At 46.1% G+C, this 21,825-nt stretch overlaps 1 protein-coding gene across 1 annotated transcript in view; it reads right to left on the reverse strand.

The window, feature by feature from the left end:
- Positions 1-18,951, reverse strand: part of cspg4 (chondroitin sulfate proteoglycan 4) — a 59,937-nt gene extending 40,986 nt beyond the window's left edge. The window contains exon 1 of the mRNA XM_079743891.1: positions 18,852-18,951. Within this exon, the coding sequence (XP_079600017.1) occupies positions 18,852-18,927 (76 nt within the window). The 5' untranslated portion in view covers positions 18,928-18,951. The remainder of the gene's footprint in view (positions 1-18,851) is intronic.
- Between the last annotated feature and the right edge of the window lie 2,874 nt (positions 18,952-21,825).

A 21,825-nucleotide genomic window follows, 5' to 3' on the forward strand; every position in this document is an offset into this window, starting at 1 on the left:
TTAGGGGGAAGGGCAAGGAGACAGAGAGAGACGGGGTGAGGTTGACAGAGGAACAGATTATGAACAGATGCAGGAGACCCACTGTGCAATAGGGGATTTGTGAAGGGAGTCTTTTTATTCACCGCTTGAGGCAAACAATATCTCCACAGAGAGGGAGTCAGTGGCTCCACTGAACACTCCATAACAAAGCTTTCAGCGAAGAATCAATGCCGCACCGCGGGATTCCCAGGCAGCCCGGAGAGGTGCACAGTGCTAGGGAAAAGTTTGGTGAAACACCGAAAAAAGCATGACAGAATCCAGAAAAAACATAAAAGGAATTCCGTGTCAGGTTCCCGTTTCGCGCCTTCATCATGTAATTGTTTCTACATAATCATAACAATAATATTTTTGTTGTTTCTTTTATTTTCTTTGCATGAAGCAATCGAGTGCTCTATAAATGAAAACAGCCGATACCACCTTCTGTGTGCCGGCCTGATTCTGACAGCATGCTATTAGTGGGTGGAGGAACCAGCACCGACTGGCTGTCAGTCAGTCTCTCATGTCCCCAAAAGACTCTGCTGCTGGGCTACGGTGTGCTGTGTGTTTAAACCCGTCTGGGCTTAAAGACCAACATTAGATTGCTCAGCAGCTCCACAAACACGTGACGTAGAAGTTTATATTTCACGGAAAAGCTTGAAAGTGCCATGGTACTTTGCTTTGAATTCTTTTTTAATCTTCCATTGTCACATTTAATAGTCATGATTTCCATTGTCTCGGCCAAAATATGGTTGCGTTAAACAAAGAAGAAGGGGCAATATTTATATAACACGTATATATAAAACACGTCTTAAAGATGAATAAGTAGCTGAGGTGTAAGGATCTTAAATCATCATGGATATCCTTCATTTTTACCAGAGACAAGACGACAGCAAGTAGCTCAACAGCTTAAGGTTTGATGTGTGCTGTGGTCTTGATTCATGGGGTTCCAGTGCAAGAGTAAAGCATTGACTAGACAGGAGACTTGAAAAATTCTCTTCCTGAGTGTTCCTGAACACTCACTTCTGTACATGTGGCCCTCTCAAGTATTTAGGGGCTGGCCGGTCTAAAGGTTGTCAAACTTTCCCTCTGCAGCCTACTGCATCATGTTCCTTCTTCGCTGCACTTAGTCCCATTTAGCGAGGTCAATCCATGTCATCTGATTGGTAATAACGACAAAACCCCTGACCTTTTGACCTCTCTATTAACAAAAAAAGCCAACCATCATTCTTCTTTCCTTCTGTTCTTCCGGCTCAATTGAGAAAAGCAAAGCCAGGCATGTTTTCCACTGAACATACAGGCGTTCTCGGCCTCCTCCAAAGAAGGTTTTTGCTCTACCCTCCATTAAAACTGAACATGATATGACCATTTTGCTCACCCGGGTACAGAGCAGGGTTAGACGCTGTACAAGATCAGAGAGGCCTTGTCATGCACTGGAACACAGGCCGAAACTCTCCCAAGACGTGTTCACTGGTGCTTCCCTTTATTGAGTAAGCAAGCAAGAGCCAGTCTGGCAGAATTGTCAATAAGGAGCGGGAATATAAAGTAAAGCAAGCGGGGCTGTTCTGTAAGCAGATGACACCTGCCACGGGATAGGTGAGCTGATCCACGCAGCACGGCTTCGGTTCCTCAGCAGGGATATCATAATTGTAAATCTGAGGATTTGCCATCACAGTGTCTCCGAGATCCGAGTGATCTGTCTACATGGCGACGTGCCTCCTGAAAAATGTCTCCGTTTGCCCTTTTTGAGATAAGTCTCAATTCCGTCACACAAAGATATTGAAATGTGCCTCCCCCTTGCCCTCCACCCTTATCTCCTTTCCCTTTGACTTCTTTTCTTATAATACATATATCTTCTGAAAGTAGACTTTGATGAATGTTTGCTATCTGAAATAGGTTTTATTTACAATGCATGGTCACGCTATGGCAATCCCACTTTTTCTTGTTTGTAGTGTGTTTGTCTTTTGCAGTAGAAGAACAGCCATTTGCACATGTCAACATTCCTCTACGCTATCATATCGAATCATCTTAGATCGTATCCACGTGTCAGTGGATGATTTGGCTTTAGTTGAGCTAAAAAAAGCGTCACCATATGGAGGATATGTATGTCACCCCACACCATGTTGGTATGACATTGGCAGACACTTTGCCTCTGTCTGTCTCCCACCTACCTAGTTACCGAACCTTCCTACTGACGTGATTGGCTACAACGCTGCCTTAGGAAGCCAATCAGAGACCAGAGTCATTTAAGAGGAATGTGATTAAAGAATTAGCAAAATTACGACCCTGTGCCTCACATATGTTTTATATATTGTCCAAGAATGAAATCAAATCCAAATGTTCTGATTCAGGGTTTTGGTGTTGCAAAGCGTTCAATGTGTTTGTTACTCCTCACAATCCTCTGTTTCAAAGGATAAATGTTAAAAGGCAACCCATCTCCAAGCGATTCCCTGTGGTTAATTGACTTTTATTGGTGTATTGTGGATCTTGAGGTCAAAAGAGACATGTTTGTGTTCTGCTGCTAGGTAAATACATAACTTAATAATAATAAATTCTTTATGTGGTTTCATACCATTAAAAAAAGGTCTCCAAGATTTTCTGTCCACGAGGGCATGAGCGATGGAAAGATTTACTGCTATCAGAATTTCAAATGTTATTTCTTCAATTCCAGTTGTTGTAGCCTGTTCCATCACTACATCAACTACATACTCACACAGAACAAATATTCAGTCAAACATAAAGGAAAAACATAATTAAAAAAATTGACTTTTTCAAGGAATTTTGTTGACAGATATATTTGGAACCTTTGACAAACTTGTACAATCAAAACAACAGTCTCAAAACTCAGTCGCCTAGAGGCTGAGAATAATGGAAAAAATCAGGAAAAGCAGACAACCACCCTAAGCTCAGGGAGAAAACTGGCGGCATGTAAGGCGTCATGGCTATTTTCGACATCAGTGGTACCCACACTGGTTTACGATTTAGCAAGCTCCTGCCGTTCCAAATCTGCTTGCAGAGAACCACAATGTTGGTCCGAAAGGTCTGATGGCCCACCTATGCTGCTGTTTTTCTGGTGATTTCAACAAATACAAGTCTCAAAATGATTATATATCACTGAAAGGCAAAGAGACTTACAGCTTATGGAGTTTGTTGACTCCAATATACAAAGCAGATCCTGTGATGTTATGTCCTAATAGGTATATAGTTTTAAATAGAGGATAGGTTGTAAAGAAAGGAAGAAGAATTTCTGTTTTGCTTGCTTTGCGTCGTTAATATGGACCAATCAATTAAAACGCTGTTTAAAAAGAAAAAGCCTCCAAAGTAATAGAATTGTGATACACACAGACCAAGGCTGTTCAAGTCTTCCGACTGAAAGACTAATTGCATAATAACAGCCAATTAGTCACTGGATGAGTGGGGACAGTTGTTTTGTCCGGGCGCTAGACTAAATTCTGGGTTATTAGAAAGCGAGCTGGGTGGCCTAGATGAGATCTAATTGGTTGCAGGATGTTTTGAAGGTTTGAAACCAAAACTCTCTGTTTCCCGACGCACTTCCCCGCACAGGGGCTGTGAACCTCTCCATTATGCAAATGAAAACCCATGCCTACAAGAAGGTATGGGGCACTTGTCTGAGGAATACATGCTTGTAGCAATCTCGAGATAAGAAAAAAAGACCCCAAAACAGGCCCATTTGGTTTAGTCTATGAACGGACGCACAACAAACCCATCTGTGAACGCTAGTATATCGACCAAAATACTTTTTACAGCTGATCTCTGAATTGGTTTTTATCAGCATTGCGAGTCGATTCCTCCAAACAGTGGGTTATAGTGACTTCAAGGTCTCTATGTCCTATCTTCAGATCAATCCCACATTATTTACCAAAGCATATCTTTGCTGTCTTTAAAAACGAGCGCAACTCAAATGTTAAGCTTGGCTGTCTGCTGACAAGACTTTCTGCTGTGAGCCAATCAATAAGCAGATCTGTGTTGGGACTTCAGTACAGCTTTCTCAGAGAAAAATATCAGGCTCAAACCGTTAACACACTCTGTGTGTGTGCATACGTTTGTTTTTGTATGTGTGTTTGTGTGGGGGGGTTACATACAACTCTTAATTTGTGTTTGTGGTGTGAAATTTGTTTTCTACCGCTTATTATTTTTTTAACCGTGCATCTCCTCTCCAGAACCTGACCAATGCTGGTCTTTGAGGTGGTTTTGGATCGGTGCGAGACGACTTCTCTTTTTAGAACATTTATAAGACCATCCAGCTCCAAGGAGGAGGTTCCACCTAATCCAAGCGCTGGAGGGAACTAGCTCCCCCTCAAAACCCCCAAAAGAGGGAGAAAACCAAACGAACTGCACATGAAGTAGGTTTTTTCGTTTTCCAAACGCACTACTGTAAAAGGAGCCTTTGTGTGCACAATAATCCATCCTGACCGACACTCAACGGGCGGGGAAAGGACCGAGTGGAAAGAACGACGTAAGGAAGGAGCAAGCCATGTACCCAGCGGCGAGGACGAGCTTTCAACTCAGCGTTCTCAGCGAGATCTACTTTTTGGAGGGAAACTCTCCTTCTTTGGGATTTCTCGCCACTGTTGAAGGGGCCCCAGAAGCTCTTGGCCCGGAGCTTGGGGCGTTGTCTAGTTTCCCGGGCCATCGCTCTCACTACAATAACAAAAATCCGCCGGATAATAATGACACATTTTTACTTTTAGCCGCCTTGCTCATTCGGTGAGGTAGCTGCCAAATGACGCTGTCCTGTTCAATAAGATGCATCTGGTCATAAAAGGTCTAAGTGGCAGGTTTAGGTTTTGAGCCTCAAAGTGTCTAGTGTCACCGAGTGAACACACATTTCATTCCCACTAACTGAGTCAAACGAGTTGAACACGAGCGATTTGGATGATTTGGAACAAATGATGCGGCATAAACTAATTAAATATCGACACGCACATGGTTCCAAACGGTATATCTGACTATTTCTGATTCTCTGTTTAATCTTGAATATAAATCCCATGTCCGTGTACGAACGATCAACTGTAAATCTCAGCCGTCGTTAAATGATGATCATCCTCCTAAGTCACCAGGAGACTCCTGGTGCTCTGGAGCCAACATGGCAACATCTGCACTCTGTTCAGTAAGCCATGTGAAGCTGTCTTTCATATAAAAATAACAAAGCATAGAGAGAGCACCTCATTGGAAGTCATAACGTGCGATATGAGAGAGGGCCGTGAACCATGGCTGGGCCCATCACAGCTGGTTAAGGCCTTGGGTCGACAAACCGGATCCTGGCTGTCTTAAAATGAAGCGAGTTGCTTCATTACGCTAATGAACACTGTTCTGGGGCGGATAAAGGCTGTCCATGAAGATCATGGACAGTATTTCCAGCTTTCAGGCTGTGCCTCAGCAGAGAGCCTGTCTGTTAATCCACTGGAGTAGGCTGATGCTTCTATGAATGTTAATTCACAACGTGGTTGTTGCGGGAATGATTTCTATGGTATGGTATGCAGGAGGTACGGGTTTACGTAGGAATGCTAAGATGTTCGGATTCTTTAGGCTAGGCATCCTTCCCTATCTTAAACCATTACAGTAAACTCCGTAAATTCTAGAAAATGTTGTGAGGCATTGCCTTTTATGTATTATTGCTGGGTGGGTTCCCAAACAGACAAGGGAGAGAAGCCAAGGGACCCTATTATGAATATTTTTGTGTTGGTAGCATGGCATTAATTTGTTTAATTGGCTGAGCTCTCTGTGGTGTATGCTAAAAAGTATGACTTCAATATTCATGTGACCTTTTTCTAATTGTGATAATTTTCTCAGTACATAGAATTCAACTATTTCATTATTTTACCTCCATCAGCCACAACATCTCTGGAGGGGGCCCGTGCTCTGACGTAGAGACCGTTTCTCCAGACGCCTCTGAGGGTTATAATGTATGTCGTAAACTACTGAACTCCTTGGCTCAGATTACTTTTGTGCAGCATTATCATATCCCTCATGTATTCCTTTTCCAGCCTGCAACTAGTTGCCTGAAATAGTCGACTCACTCATGAAGAGCTTGAACACAGTCTTCTGTATATCCACCGAAAAAGAAAAAAAAATATTTTCAGAAATCATTCATCAATCCGCCTTCCTCAACCACTTCTCCGGTTTGGGTTGGTTGCCAAAGCAATAGTAATGCTCTCCACACTCCTCCTTGTCTTTCCCTGACAGCTCCTCCAGCTCATCTTGAGGAGCCCCAGGCCATCCCAGGCCGACCTTGACTTCTGCTCCCCCAAGACAGGCCTGTAGCCTGGGAACCAGACGAATCTCGCAAGCTCATGTTTCATTTACTCTGGATCTAAGGTCTGGCTCCCTTCCCATCCCAAAATATTTCTGCCCGGTATGAGATAGACCGACCAATCACAACCGTTGATCAAATCTGAGACCACCTAGAGGTAGTTTACAAAACAACAACAAAGATTGCTGCCGCTGATGTAGAGCGGTCTATTGATTCTGCTGTCGAGACCGTATTAAACAAACTGGATGATATATTTTCACTAAAAGAAGAACAAACGACTGCATTCAAAGCCTTTGGACTTAAAGAAAGTCTTTGCTGCAAGCATGTTGTCGGTTTACAATTTAGTCGCTCAGTGCTACGTCACCCATTTCGTTGCTATGATTGGTTGTAGGCCTATCCAATAGCGACCAGATGCATTTTGGTCGGCGCCTTTCTTTGATGCCCCTTGGAGATCGAAAATGAACGGAGAGGTTCAAGACTAATTGCAGTTTGTAATTCATCTGGCGGTGCCAGGCTACCAGACCTGGGGTCAACCCCGCGACCTCTTCTCCATTAGCCTCATCTGGATCATCTCCAAAGAGAGAGAGAGGGCCGGGGACACCCCAGTTTGATGCCCTGAGACCACCTCAGCTGGCTCTGCCTGCCCCGCTAACTACACCTGACCTCCCCGTGTGACAAAGAGAAGTCCTCACCCAGGATGACCTGGGGAGGACACTCATCACCTCTCACTCAGTCACTCCCCGAAGCTCTGGATTTCCATAGGCAAGACAGAAATATGAATTCATTTAAATGACCTCATAGTTCCAATATATTCTCAGTGTCATACATTTTCATAAATTATCCATTTTTTCTTCTTTATTAATCATAAAACTTTATTTTTTATTTTAAGTTATATATCTTAGTTGTTGGCAAGAGAGAGAGAGAGAGAGAGAGAGAGAGATGATACAGAGAGAGAGAGAGAGAGAGGGAGAGAGAGATGATACAGAGAGAGAGAGATGATACAGAGAGAGAGAGAGAGAGAGAGAGAAAGAGATGATACAGAGAGAGAGAGAGAGATATGATACAGAGAGAGAGAGAGAGAGAGAGAGAGAGAGAGAGAGAGAGATGATACAGAGAGAGAGAGAGAGATGATACAGATAGATGTGTTTAAAATACCGCCCCAAACAGTCCTATTATCCAGGCCCCGTTCAGTTTAAGAGAACGGAGGATAAATCACGTCTCTACTGCAGGGCCCTGAACCCTAAACAGTGTGTATGCACCGCTTAGGAGCTCGGCGGAGAGAGATACATGTGACACGACAGGGCGGTCATGGTTAATGCCTCTCTCATGGCTCCCTGGCAGCTTCTCCATCAGGCTTTTGCTTTCCTCCGCCACTGCGAGACAGCCTGGGATCCGATACGTTAGCTTTCCAAAATCACTTGGGTCCTGGGGGACGGCAGGCAGTAGGCGAAGAACGGGGGGAGCAACCCAGATGAAGAACCCATTTTACTTTCTGAGAAGAAATAGCAAAAAAAAACAAACGAACAGGGATACAGAGTGTGGGCTGTAGTCGGCGTTATAGTGTGGTCACGGAAAAACCATTATGCTGAGATGCTGGGAGTGAGTCACAGAAGTTGACTGATATCACACAACCGAGTACTCTGTTTTCCCACAAGACACCATATGGAACCCACACTTCAGTCAAATGACAAAAAACGATGGGTTTTCAAACCTCTGAGTCACATAAAGAGGAATGTCCTCTGCCCCTCGTATTCATACGAGCCTCCAGCCTGAGTGAATATGTCAACAAGCTATTAACCAGTCTTAGAAAAAAAGAAACATAGTAGTAAATAACAGCTGAGCAACAGCCTGGTGTAAAAAATGACACGCTAACACCAAGATACCATGCTAGCTGATGTCTGAGCTCTGCTTCACATTACTGTATGAACCACCAGGCTACGTTCTGGCAGTTTAATCACTTATGTGTGTGTAGGTGTGTGTGTGCTTACACACACACTAGATCTGTTAGTGTCTCTAGGGGCCATTTAACACTGACCGACCTGGTGCAAAGGGCCAAACCAGGCCCAAAGACTAAATTAAATCATGTCAACAGACCTCTCTCTCTGTCCTATATTTATTACTAATGTGGTGTACTTGTTTTGTATGACCACGTGTTTAACCGATAAACATTTGATGAATAAAACTCTTCATGAATCATGCGTATTCTGTATCCCCTCTGTTGGTTTCCTGGGTGTATCTGTCCAGTGATCCAGTCCTTGTCTCGATCCATCCTGACATTACATTATGATGATATATTGTTCTGGCAGACATTCTTATCGAAAGCAATTTGGATCCATGTTATTAATGAGCAGGCCTGGAGGGGTGAGGGCGTATTGCCCTAGGATTGCTACAGGTCGACTGAGGGCATAGGGGTTTGAAGATAGACACTTCGTCTGGTGCAGTCAAACACCCTAACTAACCACTTAACCACTAGACCCTCCTATCCAGGGAATCACCCACTGTAAGTACACAGCCGGTCCACCGTGAGTGTACTTCTCTGGCTGAGTATACGGGCGCAGACAGACTCCAGAGTAAAGAGGTGGACTGCCTTCCCAAAGGGGGACTTTGGTTTTAAGTATCAAGCTTCCCATTACGGCTCCCTGCTCCCCCCCCCCCCCCCCCCCCCATGCTACTGTAGCAGTACAGTCACCCACACCAAACGCCACGGGAAGGATCGTTTCCTGTGGTTATTTTAGGGCTCAGAATGGCAGGCCGATGACATCATCAACGCCGTGAACACTGGGAACGCAGCGTGAGCGGTCGTCCACCCAAAAGGGTACACACACACACACACACACACACACACACACACACACACACACACGCACACACATATATATTCGTACACACACACACACCCACACACACATTCGTACACATACACACACACACACACACACACATATATTGGTACACACACACACACACACACACACACATATTCGTAAACACACACATTCGTACACACACATACACATACTCATACACACATATTTGTATACACACTGTACACACAGACACACATACAGACACACACACACACACACATATTTGTTCACACACACACCCCGACACACACACACACACCCCGACACACACACACACACACACACACACACACACACACACACACACACACACACACACACACACACACACACACACACACAGAGTCCCTTCCCCCCCCTTGCTCTTTCAGTCCCATGTGAAGCATTGCCTCCCTAAGCGGGTTCCCCGGTCTGTTTCTATATTCATATCTTTTCTGTTCTGTTTGCCTCGTTCCAGTACTGTGCTGTTTTCCCCAACAAAAACTGCCGCATTTGCAAACAATATCAACACTGATAAATGTAATTACATTTAACAGAGCAATGATGTTATTGATGTCAAATGAAAGAGTCCAGCTGTGCATTTGACAATAAATTCGATCATTTATTTACCTTCATAAATGTAACAATGCAAAAGAGGCAATGGCAGTATTCATAATAAACAAAAACATTATAATGCGGATCTAATTCAATATACAGTCAGAGCTCGAGGTGGAGTAGGACGCTACTGGAGCGCAAATGCTAATGATAGCAGGTTCTCAGTGTCATAAGCTAAGTGGAGCTACTAAAATGTTAGCAGTCAGATGTCTCCTTATTAACTGCACTGGCCTCGGGGTTATGAGTCATAGGTTAGTGAGGCCACTTGGTAAGGGAGCAAGTCCTCATATTAGCTGCTAGCTATATTGAGAATGTGGGGTGAGTCATATTCTGTCCAACAGACTGCTAACGTTCTATATATATATATATATATATATATATAAATAAATAAATATGTATATTTATATATATATATATAACGTACATAATATAACATCCAAACCCAAACCCAATCAATGTCCTTGTCTAGTGTTCAAACATACCCATGTGTGTGGCTAATGTGTTTTGTCCTGTGGGTACCAGATGGAGCTTGTGGGGTAAATTCCCATTCATTTGCAGGCGAAAAACAAACACGAGAGACGTGGATTTGATTAGAAGCTGCCCCCCCCCCAGGAGCATGTTTTCCCTGTTTCTTATCAGAGAAACAAAGTGGAACGCAGGATTTATCCGCCGGCATTCTTTGAAAAGCTTAATAATTGCAAAGCACTCCGGGTATTCCAGCCCCTCACCCCCCCTCACCCCTCCATCTTTTCTCCCGCCACTGTTCCGTCCTTGTCTATATTAGGTAAGGAACACAGTGACAGTTTGATTTCAGCTCCAACCTTCAGCCACGTCGCTAACCAACTTAGCTTAACTCGCCTGGATCTGAATTAGATCTCGGATGAATCGTGCGGGAGCTGGCAACGTTTCCCCATTTCGCGTCGCACGTGTGGGTTTATTTTTCTCCAATAACACGGTTCTGGGCTTCTTGTGTGATAACTGGGAACGCTTTCCATAAAAGAGAATGTTTGTTTATTTGTTTATTCTATTATTTTTTTTCTTACCAGATGCAATTTAGATACCAATGTGGGTGTTCTATAAATGTACCACGTGGACTGGCTGGATTACGAAGCAACTGTAGTTAATAACTACAATATCAACAGTTGATTGTGTTATTGATTAGGTAGAAGTCTTGAGGGCTGCTTACAGGGAGATAGATAATAGATAGATAAACGGTCATTCCATTGTAGCCTTTTATGACCGCTTAGTGTGTGTATGTGTGTATGCGTGCATTGCTTTCATGTTTTGATATTTGTTTTAATGGTTAAAAGTGAGGATAACAGTCAATCTGGACCCGATTTTTGGTCCAAACCAAAAAAAAAAACGGTTAATCCAGACTCTGCTCTATATAAATAAATAAATAAACAAAGAATCCCAGAAATGCTTTTCATATCGAGACATCTGCTCATGCATAATTCCTGCTTACAGAGAAATTGGCAGTTTTGTGATAATGAGAATTTTCTCCTGCATGTATTCCATTCTGGGCCATAATTCCCCCTGCGCTCTTATCTGAAATATAAACATGACGGTGTGCCCCTGGGGGCCGGACTATTAGCTTCAATGCACTGCAGCAGGTGTTGCTCTGACTGTGTGATCTCACCATAGACGTGTTGCATTGGATCGCAGGTTGCTCTATCGTCTTGGGAAGCACCCTGTAACCTGCTTTCAAACAGTGCAGTAGAAGTAAAGTTATTCATATTATGGAGGAACGTGAGGCGTTGAAATGTGTTCAAAAGTTCTGTTGTACAGCACAAAGGAAAAAAAACTCAGAGGCTTGGGGGGTTATTTAAGGAGTATTCCATACTCCGGTTGGGATCTGAGGAAAAGATGTCTCTCGTCGGACAGATTCACCGCTAAGTGATTTAACATCTGCCGACTCTGCAGGAATTCTCAGTCTAAACTTTCTGCTACACTAAACAGAAAACTCTTGTGACCCCCCGAGTAACACAACATCGGCCCGTTTTACGTCATAGGTTCAATCAATGGGTCTTTGTTTAAGCAAAGGCTAAGGTAATAGCAAACGAGGCAATAGGAAGGTACGCCGTACATACACACACACACCATCTGGACCCAGCTCTTGTTTCTCCTTAAAAAACGGTAACACCCATAAGACACCAGGGCATCGAGCGAAAGCCTGCGTGCATAAATGACAGGCGGAGGTTAAAGCGACATTAGAGCACACTGCTAGATGCCCTTTGACCTCACCCTGACTTCCAGATAGACTCAAACAACTCCTGCTTGAAGGACCTCATTGTTTACATTGTCTGGCCTGAATGGGCTCTGTGTGTGGGCCCTCAGCGTCAGTGTTTCTCGCAGTTCCCAGACTTTAGATAATAACTCTAGAAGGCTGTGCCTTGCAGAGAGCATGCTGTGATGGAAAAGCTGGGAGATACACAGGGAATCTTTCAGGGTTAAAGGGTTAGTTGATTCCCTCGCACACACACACACATTACAGAATCACAATGAGCATGAACGTCCACTATGATCTAGAGCTCAAGGATTAAAGCAAAGTGCTCAGTTTTTCTTTGAAGATATACAACCGGATAAAACCGGTCCAACAATGAGCAGATCCTGAAGCTTGCTCTTTCGTGGCGTCGATGCGAGGACTCAATGTTACAGGTTACTTACGTATTAACTTCTAAGGTAGGTCTTAGTCTGTGTTACCTTGACTTCAGGGTGATAGCACTCATAGCTGGTCATGTCTCGGTCAGTCGGTCTGTGGAGCATCTGCTGCACAAACCACAAAGTCAAACGAGGCTACACCGCCGTTGTAGAACATCCATAATCTACCCGCCGACTCGAGAGAACCCAGCCAATCAGAGAACTTGAGGTTATCATCCGCCAGAGTGAGGAAGGGGGAAGCCAGGGAGATAGCCCCCTTATTAGAAAGGTTATCAATGCTGATATTCTGTCCCATCTTCTGTAATACCAAGGTGGTCTCAGTTTCATTCAACCACCCGCGCAGGCAGCTCACAGAGCAGATTAGCGCAAATTCCACGGTACAGGACCCCATTCATGGAGAGCGTTTACTGTAATTTGCATAGGCCCACAGGGACACTGCGTGAGGTATATCCATAATGCACCGTGTTAAACGGAACCACGCTTACACACGAGATCCGATTGAACCCGCGTACATTGCAACACGTACATATACATAATCCTTTCTGTGCGAACGAGAAAAAACATGCATTCATGGATCAACGCGGTTCCTGTGGACATTGAGGGCCTCAATTCACACCAGGGCTGGCCTACGCCGCTGGCACATTCCCACACACTCTCCGTGGCTGTTGGCGCTCTGTGTGATGTCACAACATCGGAGGCAAGGAACATTTTGTTGGAAAGAGGCGACGGCAGAGAGGAGGCAGATTTGTCCCACGCTGCGTTTTCCAAACACTCTCGGATCCTTGTTTGGCTCGGGGCCAAGTGACGCATTTTTTTGTCAGTCCTGACACCGGCGTGTTTAAAGAGGGGGGCTGGGAGAGGGGGGGTGGGTGTCAAGCAGTATCACCTCGAACCAGCGGATCCACCAACACACACTTATGCACGGACATGCTCTCACACACACACACACACACACACACACACAAACACACTCACAGGCTCGCAAACATACACTTTCACGCGTACACGCTTTGAAGCGTGAACACACATGCGCCCTCATAAACTCACACACATGCACACATAAACACAAACACACGCATACACATAAACACACACACACACACAAACACACACACACACAAACACACACACACACACTAATCTCCTCAATTTGAGCCGTGCAGATGTTGGTGTTATTGATCTCATGAGTGGCCACTTGCACACGACAGGAACACAACACGAGACCCGGGCGTGACATACACAAAGTCAACGCACGAAACAAAACATTTATTTTTCCGCCTGTCACCATGGTGACATAATTCACCAGGTGGGTGTGTGGGTGGGGGTGGTTGCAGTTAGTGTGTCTTCCCTCCGATGCAAATCCCCTGTTTAAGCTTTGAAATTCAGAGTGCAAACACAGTAACAACCCCCCCCCCCCACATGCATTAATCATCAGGGTGTTTTATTTATTTATTATTCCTACCCCAGGTCCATTGTTTGTCTGATAATGAGCACACCGAGATACTCGTAGCCTAATTCCCAATGTTCCCATGCGCCCTCCACATTAGAATATTTCTTGTGCTTGTAGCCTCTGATATATTCACGAGTGCACGACAACGTGCAAAGCAAGGCGAAAGTTTGAAGCCCAGTGTTTCGTCTGCCAGCTCAGAGCAGAACAGGGAACAGTTCTCAGAGAGACATCGAGCGATATGCATTTAAGTACGGAAAAGAGAGGGGATTGAGGAGAACTTAATCCACTTAACAGGATCTCATCCCGCTTGGAATTAAAATGCTTGTGTTTCCGGATCTGATCCATTTTTATCTCCGCCAAGTTAGCCAAATGACCACCTGTGCGGCTCTCGCCATGCTAAACTCTTTCAGCTGTTGAACTCCTACTGACCTTGCAGGGCCCGAGAGTGGTCCATGCCCGAGAGTGGTACTAGCCAGTTCCCCTTCCACAGAGGCAGTGGAACATTCATGACATCAGAATGCAAAGCCATAACGGGCAATTATTTATATAGAGTGATTCTGCAGATAAACACAAAGAAGCTGGTGTCTCACCGTGTGGAGCTTTCAGAATAGGCTCACACACAAGCGGCCGGCGGCTGTTACATGCGTATCATACTCCATATGTTATTAAGTGGGCTTTTTGTACCACAGATGGTTCACTGCAGTAGGCCCCTGCTCCATCCAAATGTTTGGACTGAAACGAGGAAACTGCTATATTTATGGAATACAAGAATAAATAAAAAAAAACAGGTCTCACTTAAGCCTGTTTGCACTTTTCCCTCCGTAAATCCCACGGGATGGGGAAAGTCTGCAAATTGACTGGATTTGCTTTGTATCACATGAGTTAATACTCACACTCCCATTGTAATGCTCGTCTAAGTTAGGGAACACAAAATGACACCGGCCTGTGAGAAATTCTGCATTTTTCAACGCTGCGCCGGCCAACGTGACATGAGGGGAAAAGAAAGCCCGACAAATTTTCCACGACGGGATTGATTGCCGAGCTCAGCATTGAGTCGATCATCAGCATCCGATTCCCATCCTACCGCTGACGTGCTGCCCGTTCCCTTACAGATAACCCTGAACTAATCACTGTTGTGTGTGTGTGTGTGTGTGTGTGTGTGTGTGTGTGTGTGTGTGTATGTGTGTGTGTGTATCGTATCGCATAGCTGACGTATACAAGTAAAGCGAACGTATACATTACGCTAGAGGAGGAGCGAATGAATGGAACGAAGCTAAACAAGAAAAAAAGCAAATGCAAACAGTTCAGGAAGATTTAAGATCTCCTGTGTGTAGGGAGAGGGGGGGGGAGGATACATTGATATGAGGGAGGAGTGGAGAGGACGGAGAGAGGAAGGAGAGGACAGAGGGGGGCAAGGAGAGGAAGGAGGGAGGAGTGGAGAGGATGGAGGGAGGGAAGGAGAGGATGGATGGAGGGAAGGAGAGGGAGGAGAGAGGGGTGGACAGGATGATAAGAGGGGTGGAGATGGTGGAGGGAGGAAGGATAGGACGAAGGGAGGGGTGGAGAGGACGGAGGCAGAGGTGGGGAGGGTAGGTGACGACAGGGTGCGAGGCAATGGAGGAACGTTAGCATAGAGATGGGGGACTCGACAAGTCGCACCTCTTCAACATTACTCGCCCCAAATCTCCAGTCTCTGATTAGCGATGTACCGCTTATTTGATCTTATCTGTAGAGGAATGCGTTAATTACTCAATCACCCTGCACCCGATCTGGGAAATCTGCTGAGCGTGAGAGAGAGAGACATAAAGGAGCCACCATCGCTCCTTAGTTTGATCCAACGTTTAACATCTGTGGCCGAAAAAAACGATGAATTGGCCCGACGTCGCGTGAAAGAGTTCACTTTGAGTACGTTCAGTTGTTCCTCAAATCCACCGTGGCACGAGCGATGTGCGCAAATCGTCCCCCAAAGCCGGCAGTGTCATGTCTCCATTCATATAGCGTCGCGTGACATCTAAACGAACGCTAGCACAGGGAGAAGTCAGCAGGGGGGGGCAGTCGATGACGCTGACCTGTACAGGAGTACGTACACATGACCGGACGAGCGGTTCCACCGCGTCCTCAGACGAGCTGGTCACAGCAAGCGAGGCCGACGCCAGCTGAGCTCCAGGTTCCGCGCCACGGCGGCAGCAGATTGATGCTCCGTAGGGATCAGACGAGGGTCTTTTTGGCTGCCGGCGCGGGGCCGTTCACCCCCCTCGATGCGGTTTGTCCAGGGCTTAATTGGAGTGGAATAACCAGCGAGTTATTCCAGCGTTTATGAAGATCTGACAGCCGGAGCACTGCGGTGATGCCAAGCATCTGGTCCGAAAGGAGGCACGGTGCCTCGTCTCCGTTTTACCCCCGCAGTGCACCCACTGGCGTGCTGCGGGGGAATTCGGTTAATCGGCCGGGTTTGCTACACCATCCAACTTCACCGAACACAACTCCACCTCCAGCAAGCTTTGGTCACCTCCACCCAACCCCAACTCCACCCTACTTTAGTCACCTCCACCCAACTCCACCCTACTTTAGTCACCTCCACCCAACTCCACCCTACTTTAGTCACCTCCACCCAACCCGAACTCCACCCTACTTAGAGGGAGGAGTCACCTCCACCCAACCCAACTCCACCCAACTTAAGTCACCTCCACCCAACCCAACTCCACCCTACTTTAGTCACCTCCACCCAACCCAACTCCGCCCTACTTTAGTCACCTCCACCCGACTCCACCCTACTTTAGTCACCTCCGCCCAACTCCACCCTACTTAAGTCACCTCCACCCAACCCCAACTCCACCCTACTTTAGTCACCTCCACCCGACTCCACCCTACTTTAGTCACCTCCACCCAACTCCACCCTACTTAAGTCACCTCCACCCAACCCCACCCTACTTTAGTCACCTCCACCCAACCCAACTCCACCCTACTTTAGTCACCCCCACCCTACATTGGTCACCTCCACCCAACCCCAACTCCACCCTACTTTGGTAACCTCCACCCGACCCAACTAGGGTGGAGGTGCACCCTACTATAGTCAGGACCTTCCGCCACCGTCTCCAAGTCCACACCCCCTCTCAGTGTCAGGAATAGTTTTTGGGCGAGCTAAGTTTGCACAAGCATATTTTTGGCACATAGATCGGCCCAGTGAGGATTTCATACAAATATCAAAAACTGTACGTGAATATTAAATGAAGACAAAAAGAACATTAAGCATTAATGCTTAATGTCGAGATAATCCCTACCCAACCCCGCCCTGCCCATGCCCAACCCTACACCAGCCTCCACCCCTCCACACAGGATTCAGGTGCCCGAGCTGACCCAGCCCTAACCACACACACACACACACACACACACGCACACACACGCACACACACGCACACACACACACACACACACAAGCGTGTAACATATATGTGTAGCTGGGAGCGAGTCACCGCTGGAGTTTATACAAGCAGTGGTCAGAGGATCCATTGTATGACCACAGCCTCTCTCTCTCACTCTCTCTCTCTCTCTCCTCCTCTCTCTCTCACTCTCTCTACATCTCTCTCTCTACACACAAATGCTCTCACTTTCTCCACATTTTTCTCCCCCCCCTCCCAACCAACACACACCCCTCACTCCCTCTCATCCACTCTCTCCCTTTGCGACCACACACAGCACACTCATACTTTCCCTCACACACACAAACAAACAAACATACACACACAAACAAACAAACTCACACACACACACACACACGTGCACACACACACACACACACACAAACACAGGCCCAGCCTGTCACATCCCTGATGGATCCAGCCAGCCTCTCTTCTTCCACTGCTTCTGAAATGTTTTAGATTTTGTTTTCTTTCTCCTCCTGTGTGTGTGTGTGTGTGTGTGTGTGTGTGTGTGTGTGTGTGTGTGTGTGTGTGTGTGTGTGTGTGTGTGTGTGTGTGTGTGTGTGTGTGTGTGGAGCCTCCCCATTAAAGAGTCTCCTCACAGAGAACACCGTGTGTGAAAGCCTCACCTGACTGACGGCCAGGTTCGCTCCTGGCCAGCCCCGGCTCTCAGTGCTACCAGGAGAACTAACGCATTTCCCAGGTATAACCCCGCTCACACTCAGAGGCAAGTACACACATACACATGCATGTTCACACACCCACCAACACACACACACACAACAAACACACGCACACACACACACACACACATAGACACACCATGCAGTCTCAACAGCAGCAATTTCACTAGCGCACACTTTCACACATACAGGAGGCAATGCTTTTACACACACAGGAGAAAGGGCCACTAGCAAACACACACACACACACACACCTAGAACGCACACAGACCTACACAGACGCACAAACACCACACGCGCACAAAGTTTTTCCAGACACCGTGGAGCTATGGAGGTTGACGCTGGCACAACGATGTCTCAGATGGAGAATAAGATGGCTTTAATCACAAAACAATGACTGGTGTGAGGACTCACAGACAGCCCACTGCTGAAAGCAGAACAATGTGTTTGGGGAAAACTGAAAAGCGGTATTTCGCTACCCTATTTCCAGACGTGCCCTGTCTGTTTCTGTGCTCCAGTGAGGTTGACTCACATCTGAAGGGACGACTCATCACACCCTGGGGTTGCTCTATGATTTATGTCATGGCTGGTGGGGGGGGATGTTCTCAGAAGAGGACCCCCACCAACCGACCTACAACCACCGGCTACTGCTGGAGCATGAGGTTTGAGTGGGTGTGTGTGTGTGTGTCAGAGCGAGAATGAGAGGGTGAAACAGCCAGAGAGTGAGTTTGAGAGTGTGTGTGTGTGTGTATGAGAGAGAGTGCTCTCTTGTCCTTCTGTGTGCTTGGGTGTGGGTGCGTGCTCTTGCCCCTCTGTGTCTATGGCAGCGAGTGGCTGTAGGATAAACCCATGCAACACACACCAGGACAGCTGTAGGTGGTCACCTACCTCCGAGGGCTGCTGTGCCGGGCAGGCTGAGCAGGGCGGCCAGGGCACCCAACGCCACTAGATGCCAGCGTCTCATGTCGTGGGTCGTCGTCTTCCTTGTCTTTTTTTTTTTTTTTAATAAAGTTTGGTGTCTCCTTCCTCTCGGCGGGCTGCAAGTTAAGTCCTCCACTCTGGGCTTCAAAGACACTCCATTCAGAAGGCAACTGAATGACTTTCCACTTGTGGGACCCGGGGTGCTGCAGAAGGTCCCTCCTCCTCCTCCCCCCCTCCTCCTCCTCCTCCTCCTCCTCCTCCCCAACGGCCTCCCAGTGAAGTGGGCCGGTCAGGGGAGGTTCCCTGGGAGGAACGCCTACGTCTCCCTCTTTAGCCGCGGTCGGAAAAGTTTGGTCACCGCCTTTTTTTGTTACGCTTGTGAATTGCTTTTTTCTTCTTCTCTCTCTTTGTCTCTCTCTCCGGCCCCTGGGCTATCAGACACGCAGACGCACTCACACGTACATACCCAAAGGCTGTGCATAGCGCCACACCAACACACGCGCACGCACACACACACACACACACACACACACACACACACACACACACAATATGGAAACTAACTGTTTACTGATCTCTCTCGGTTCTCTGTACGCTTTAGAACCATCATCCAAAAGTGAGCTTCAGTGATTTGTATTTCATCGGAGATGTTTCAGATCAAGGTTGTGTCTTGCTCAAGGGTCTACCAACAGGCAGACTGCAGTCTGAAAAAAAAATAACCTAACCCCTTCACTATCCTGGCCCTGAAACATGTTTACAGTTTCATGGAATTCCATCTGAAGTTTAATTTTAGATATGATAGGTAATCACTCGTGGCTTAGGAGTAAATAAGTTACTTGAGTTGTTTGAGAGGGATTGTTCCGCAGGTATCCGACTGCCTTGGAATACAGCCAATGTGCTCGCCCTCATCCTTGGACTTCATCATACCCCTTTTTTCAAGCTTGGGCAGAATGAGCTATGAGGGGAACTAAGGAGCAAAATTCAGGAATCGTTATTTGGAGTGAGCCAATGGAACCACAGGATGGACCTCATTTAACCGTTGATTAAAGTCAGGTCTGAACTCCTGGGCCTTTGGCTGAATCAATGTCTCATTCTCCACTCTATTCATTTGTTGTGTTGAGATAATCTGCCCTTGAGTTTAATTAAGAAAAACCCGAGCCCATTATGTGAAGGAAACGCAAATGCGGTTTCTACAGCCCCGGCAATCCACCAGTGATAGCTGGGGAAGCTCAGGGAAGCTTATTTACTCATTACGAGAAAGACAGAGTCTTCCCTTTCAGAAGAGCTCTGCTACTATTGGGAGTGTGTTTGGAATTAGCCTTAAAAGTCCAAGCGTGACGTTGTTATTGTGCTTTTCCAACTACTATCTGGTCTAGTTGAGTGGGCACTTTTGCCCAAAGCAATTAACAGTCAATGTATTTTTCTTTAGACACAGGGGATTAAGGAACAGGTAGGGGGTTAGGTATGCTGCTCAGGGATGCCTGCTGATAGACTTCGGACATTGGGGTTCAAACCCAGAACCCTATGGCTGGAGTCAAATACCCTAACCAGTACATCATTCTGCCCATTTTCTTCTTATTATTAGGATGTATCTGTAATGGTTGTACATGGTAGATGCACTACATGGTCCCATTATACTGGGCAGAGGGCTAGGACCAGCTTCGCGTAGCCAGACTAAATCCTGCGTGCTCAGCTCCAGTTCTGTCTCAAGATCTAATATGTAACCACCCGGTCACAGGCCGAGAGAACAGGATTCACTCTGCAAACCAGCAAACCCCAGCGAGTAAGGTTGATGATGGTTTTCTACGATAACTAAATGGATATGACAATATTAATGCTGCATTGGAATTAGTGTAATCTGAGAACAAGATGTTTTATCAATGAAGATTATAGCGTTAACATTTAACAGCTCTAACGTTTCTTTTGTAGGCTACTAGGCTGCCAGTCGAACCGGCTACAAAGAAGGGCTGATTGGCGATGCCCCTCAACAAACTCTGCGACTGAGGACTTTCCAGACCTTAATGAGCAAGGCCAATATGGCCGGGCTGCCCGAGGCTAGTCTCGTGTGGCGGTCCGAAATTTCATTTGAACCACCTTGGGGTCCACAGATCAAGCAAGCCAGGTCAGAGGTCGGGGTTCATAGGTCATGCCACAGTGGATTCTGCAATGATAAATATTTTCTCATCTAATGAAAACCTGAGCTTCAGAGGTTTACAAAGACAAGATGAGGATGATAAGGATATGAGGATAAATTAGTATTTTGGTGAAGAAGTTAAGTCTGGAAACAGCATCTGAATTATGCTTAATCTCTCCAAAGGTTCAATTTGAGTGGATATTTTCACAGTTTTCACAGTATTCAGTGTAATACTTAAAATAAACTGTTTCATAAAGCAAAGCCAGCCACCTCAGGGGCTATTGTGGGGTGTTGATCCGCTTATTGGGTTGTTTTTCAGGGAATCTAAATGCTATAAGGAAGTGGTGATTCAAAAATACAGAAATATACAGTTCACTCATGGTCATGCTTCCTTAACACTCAATTTACAAAATTGCCCAAAGCCTATTATTTCGCTTTTTATACGACTTACGTTTGAAGTGGATATGCAAATAACGTAATCCTATAGTGTTTATACAATTTATGTCAAATTCTGTATGCTTATTTTCATCAGGGGTAAATGGTTCAACAGCACCCCTAGTGGCGAAGGTCCTCAACACACACCTTACACCGTCACGCACATAAACCGAATCGCTTTAAAGCCGGATAAGGACCAGAAGCCATCAGTTTCCATTCTGCCTACAAATTAAAAAGCTTACATGAGCCCCCCTGTTAGGTTGAAAGGCAGTGTTTCGGACAACACATGGCGACTGTAAGTAGACACCCTTTATTGCAGTCGACCTTTCCAGCGATGCACGTCAGCCCCCATGATTATTGCTGCGCGTCACA

This window comes from Pollachius pollachius, assembly GCF_949987615.1.
Source record: "Pollachius pollachius genome assembly, chromosome: 9".
NCBI lineage: Eukaryota > Metazoa > Chordata > Actinopteri > Gadiformes > Gadidae > Pollachius > Pollachius pollachius.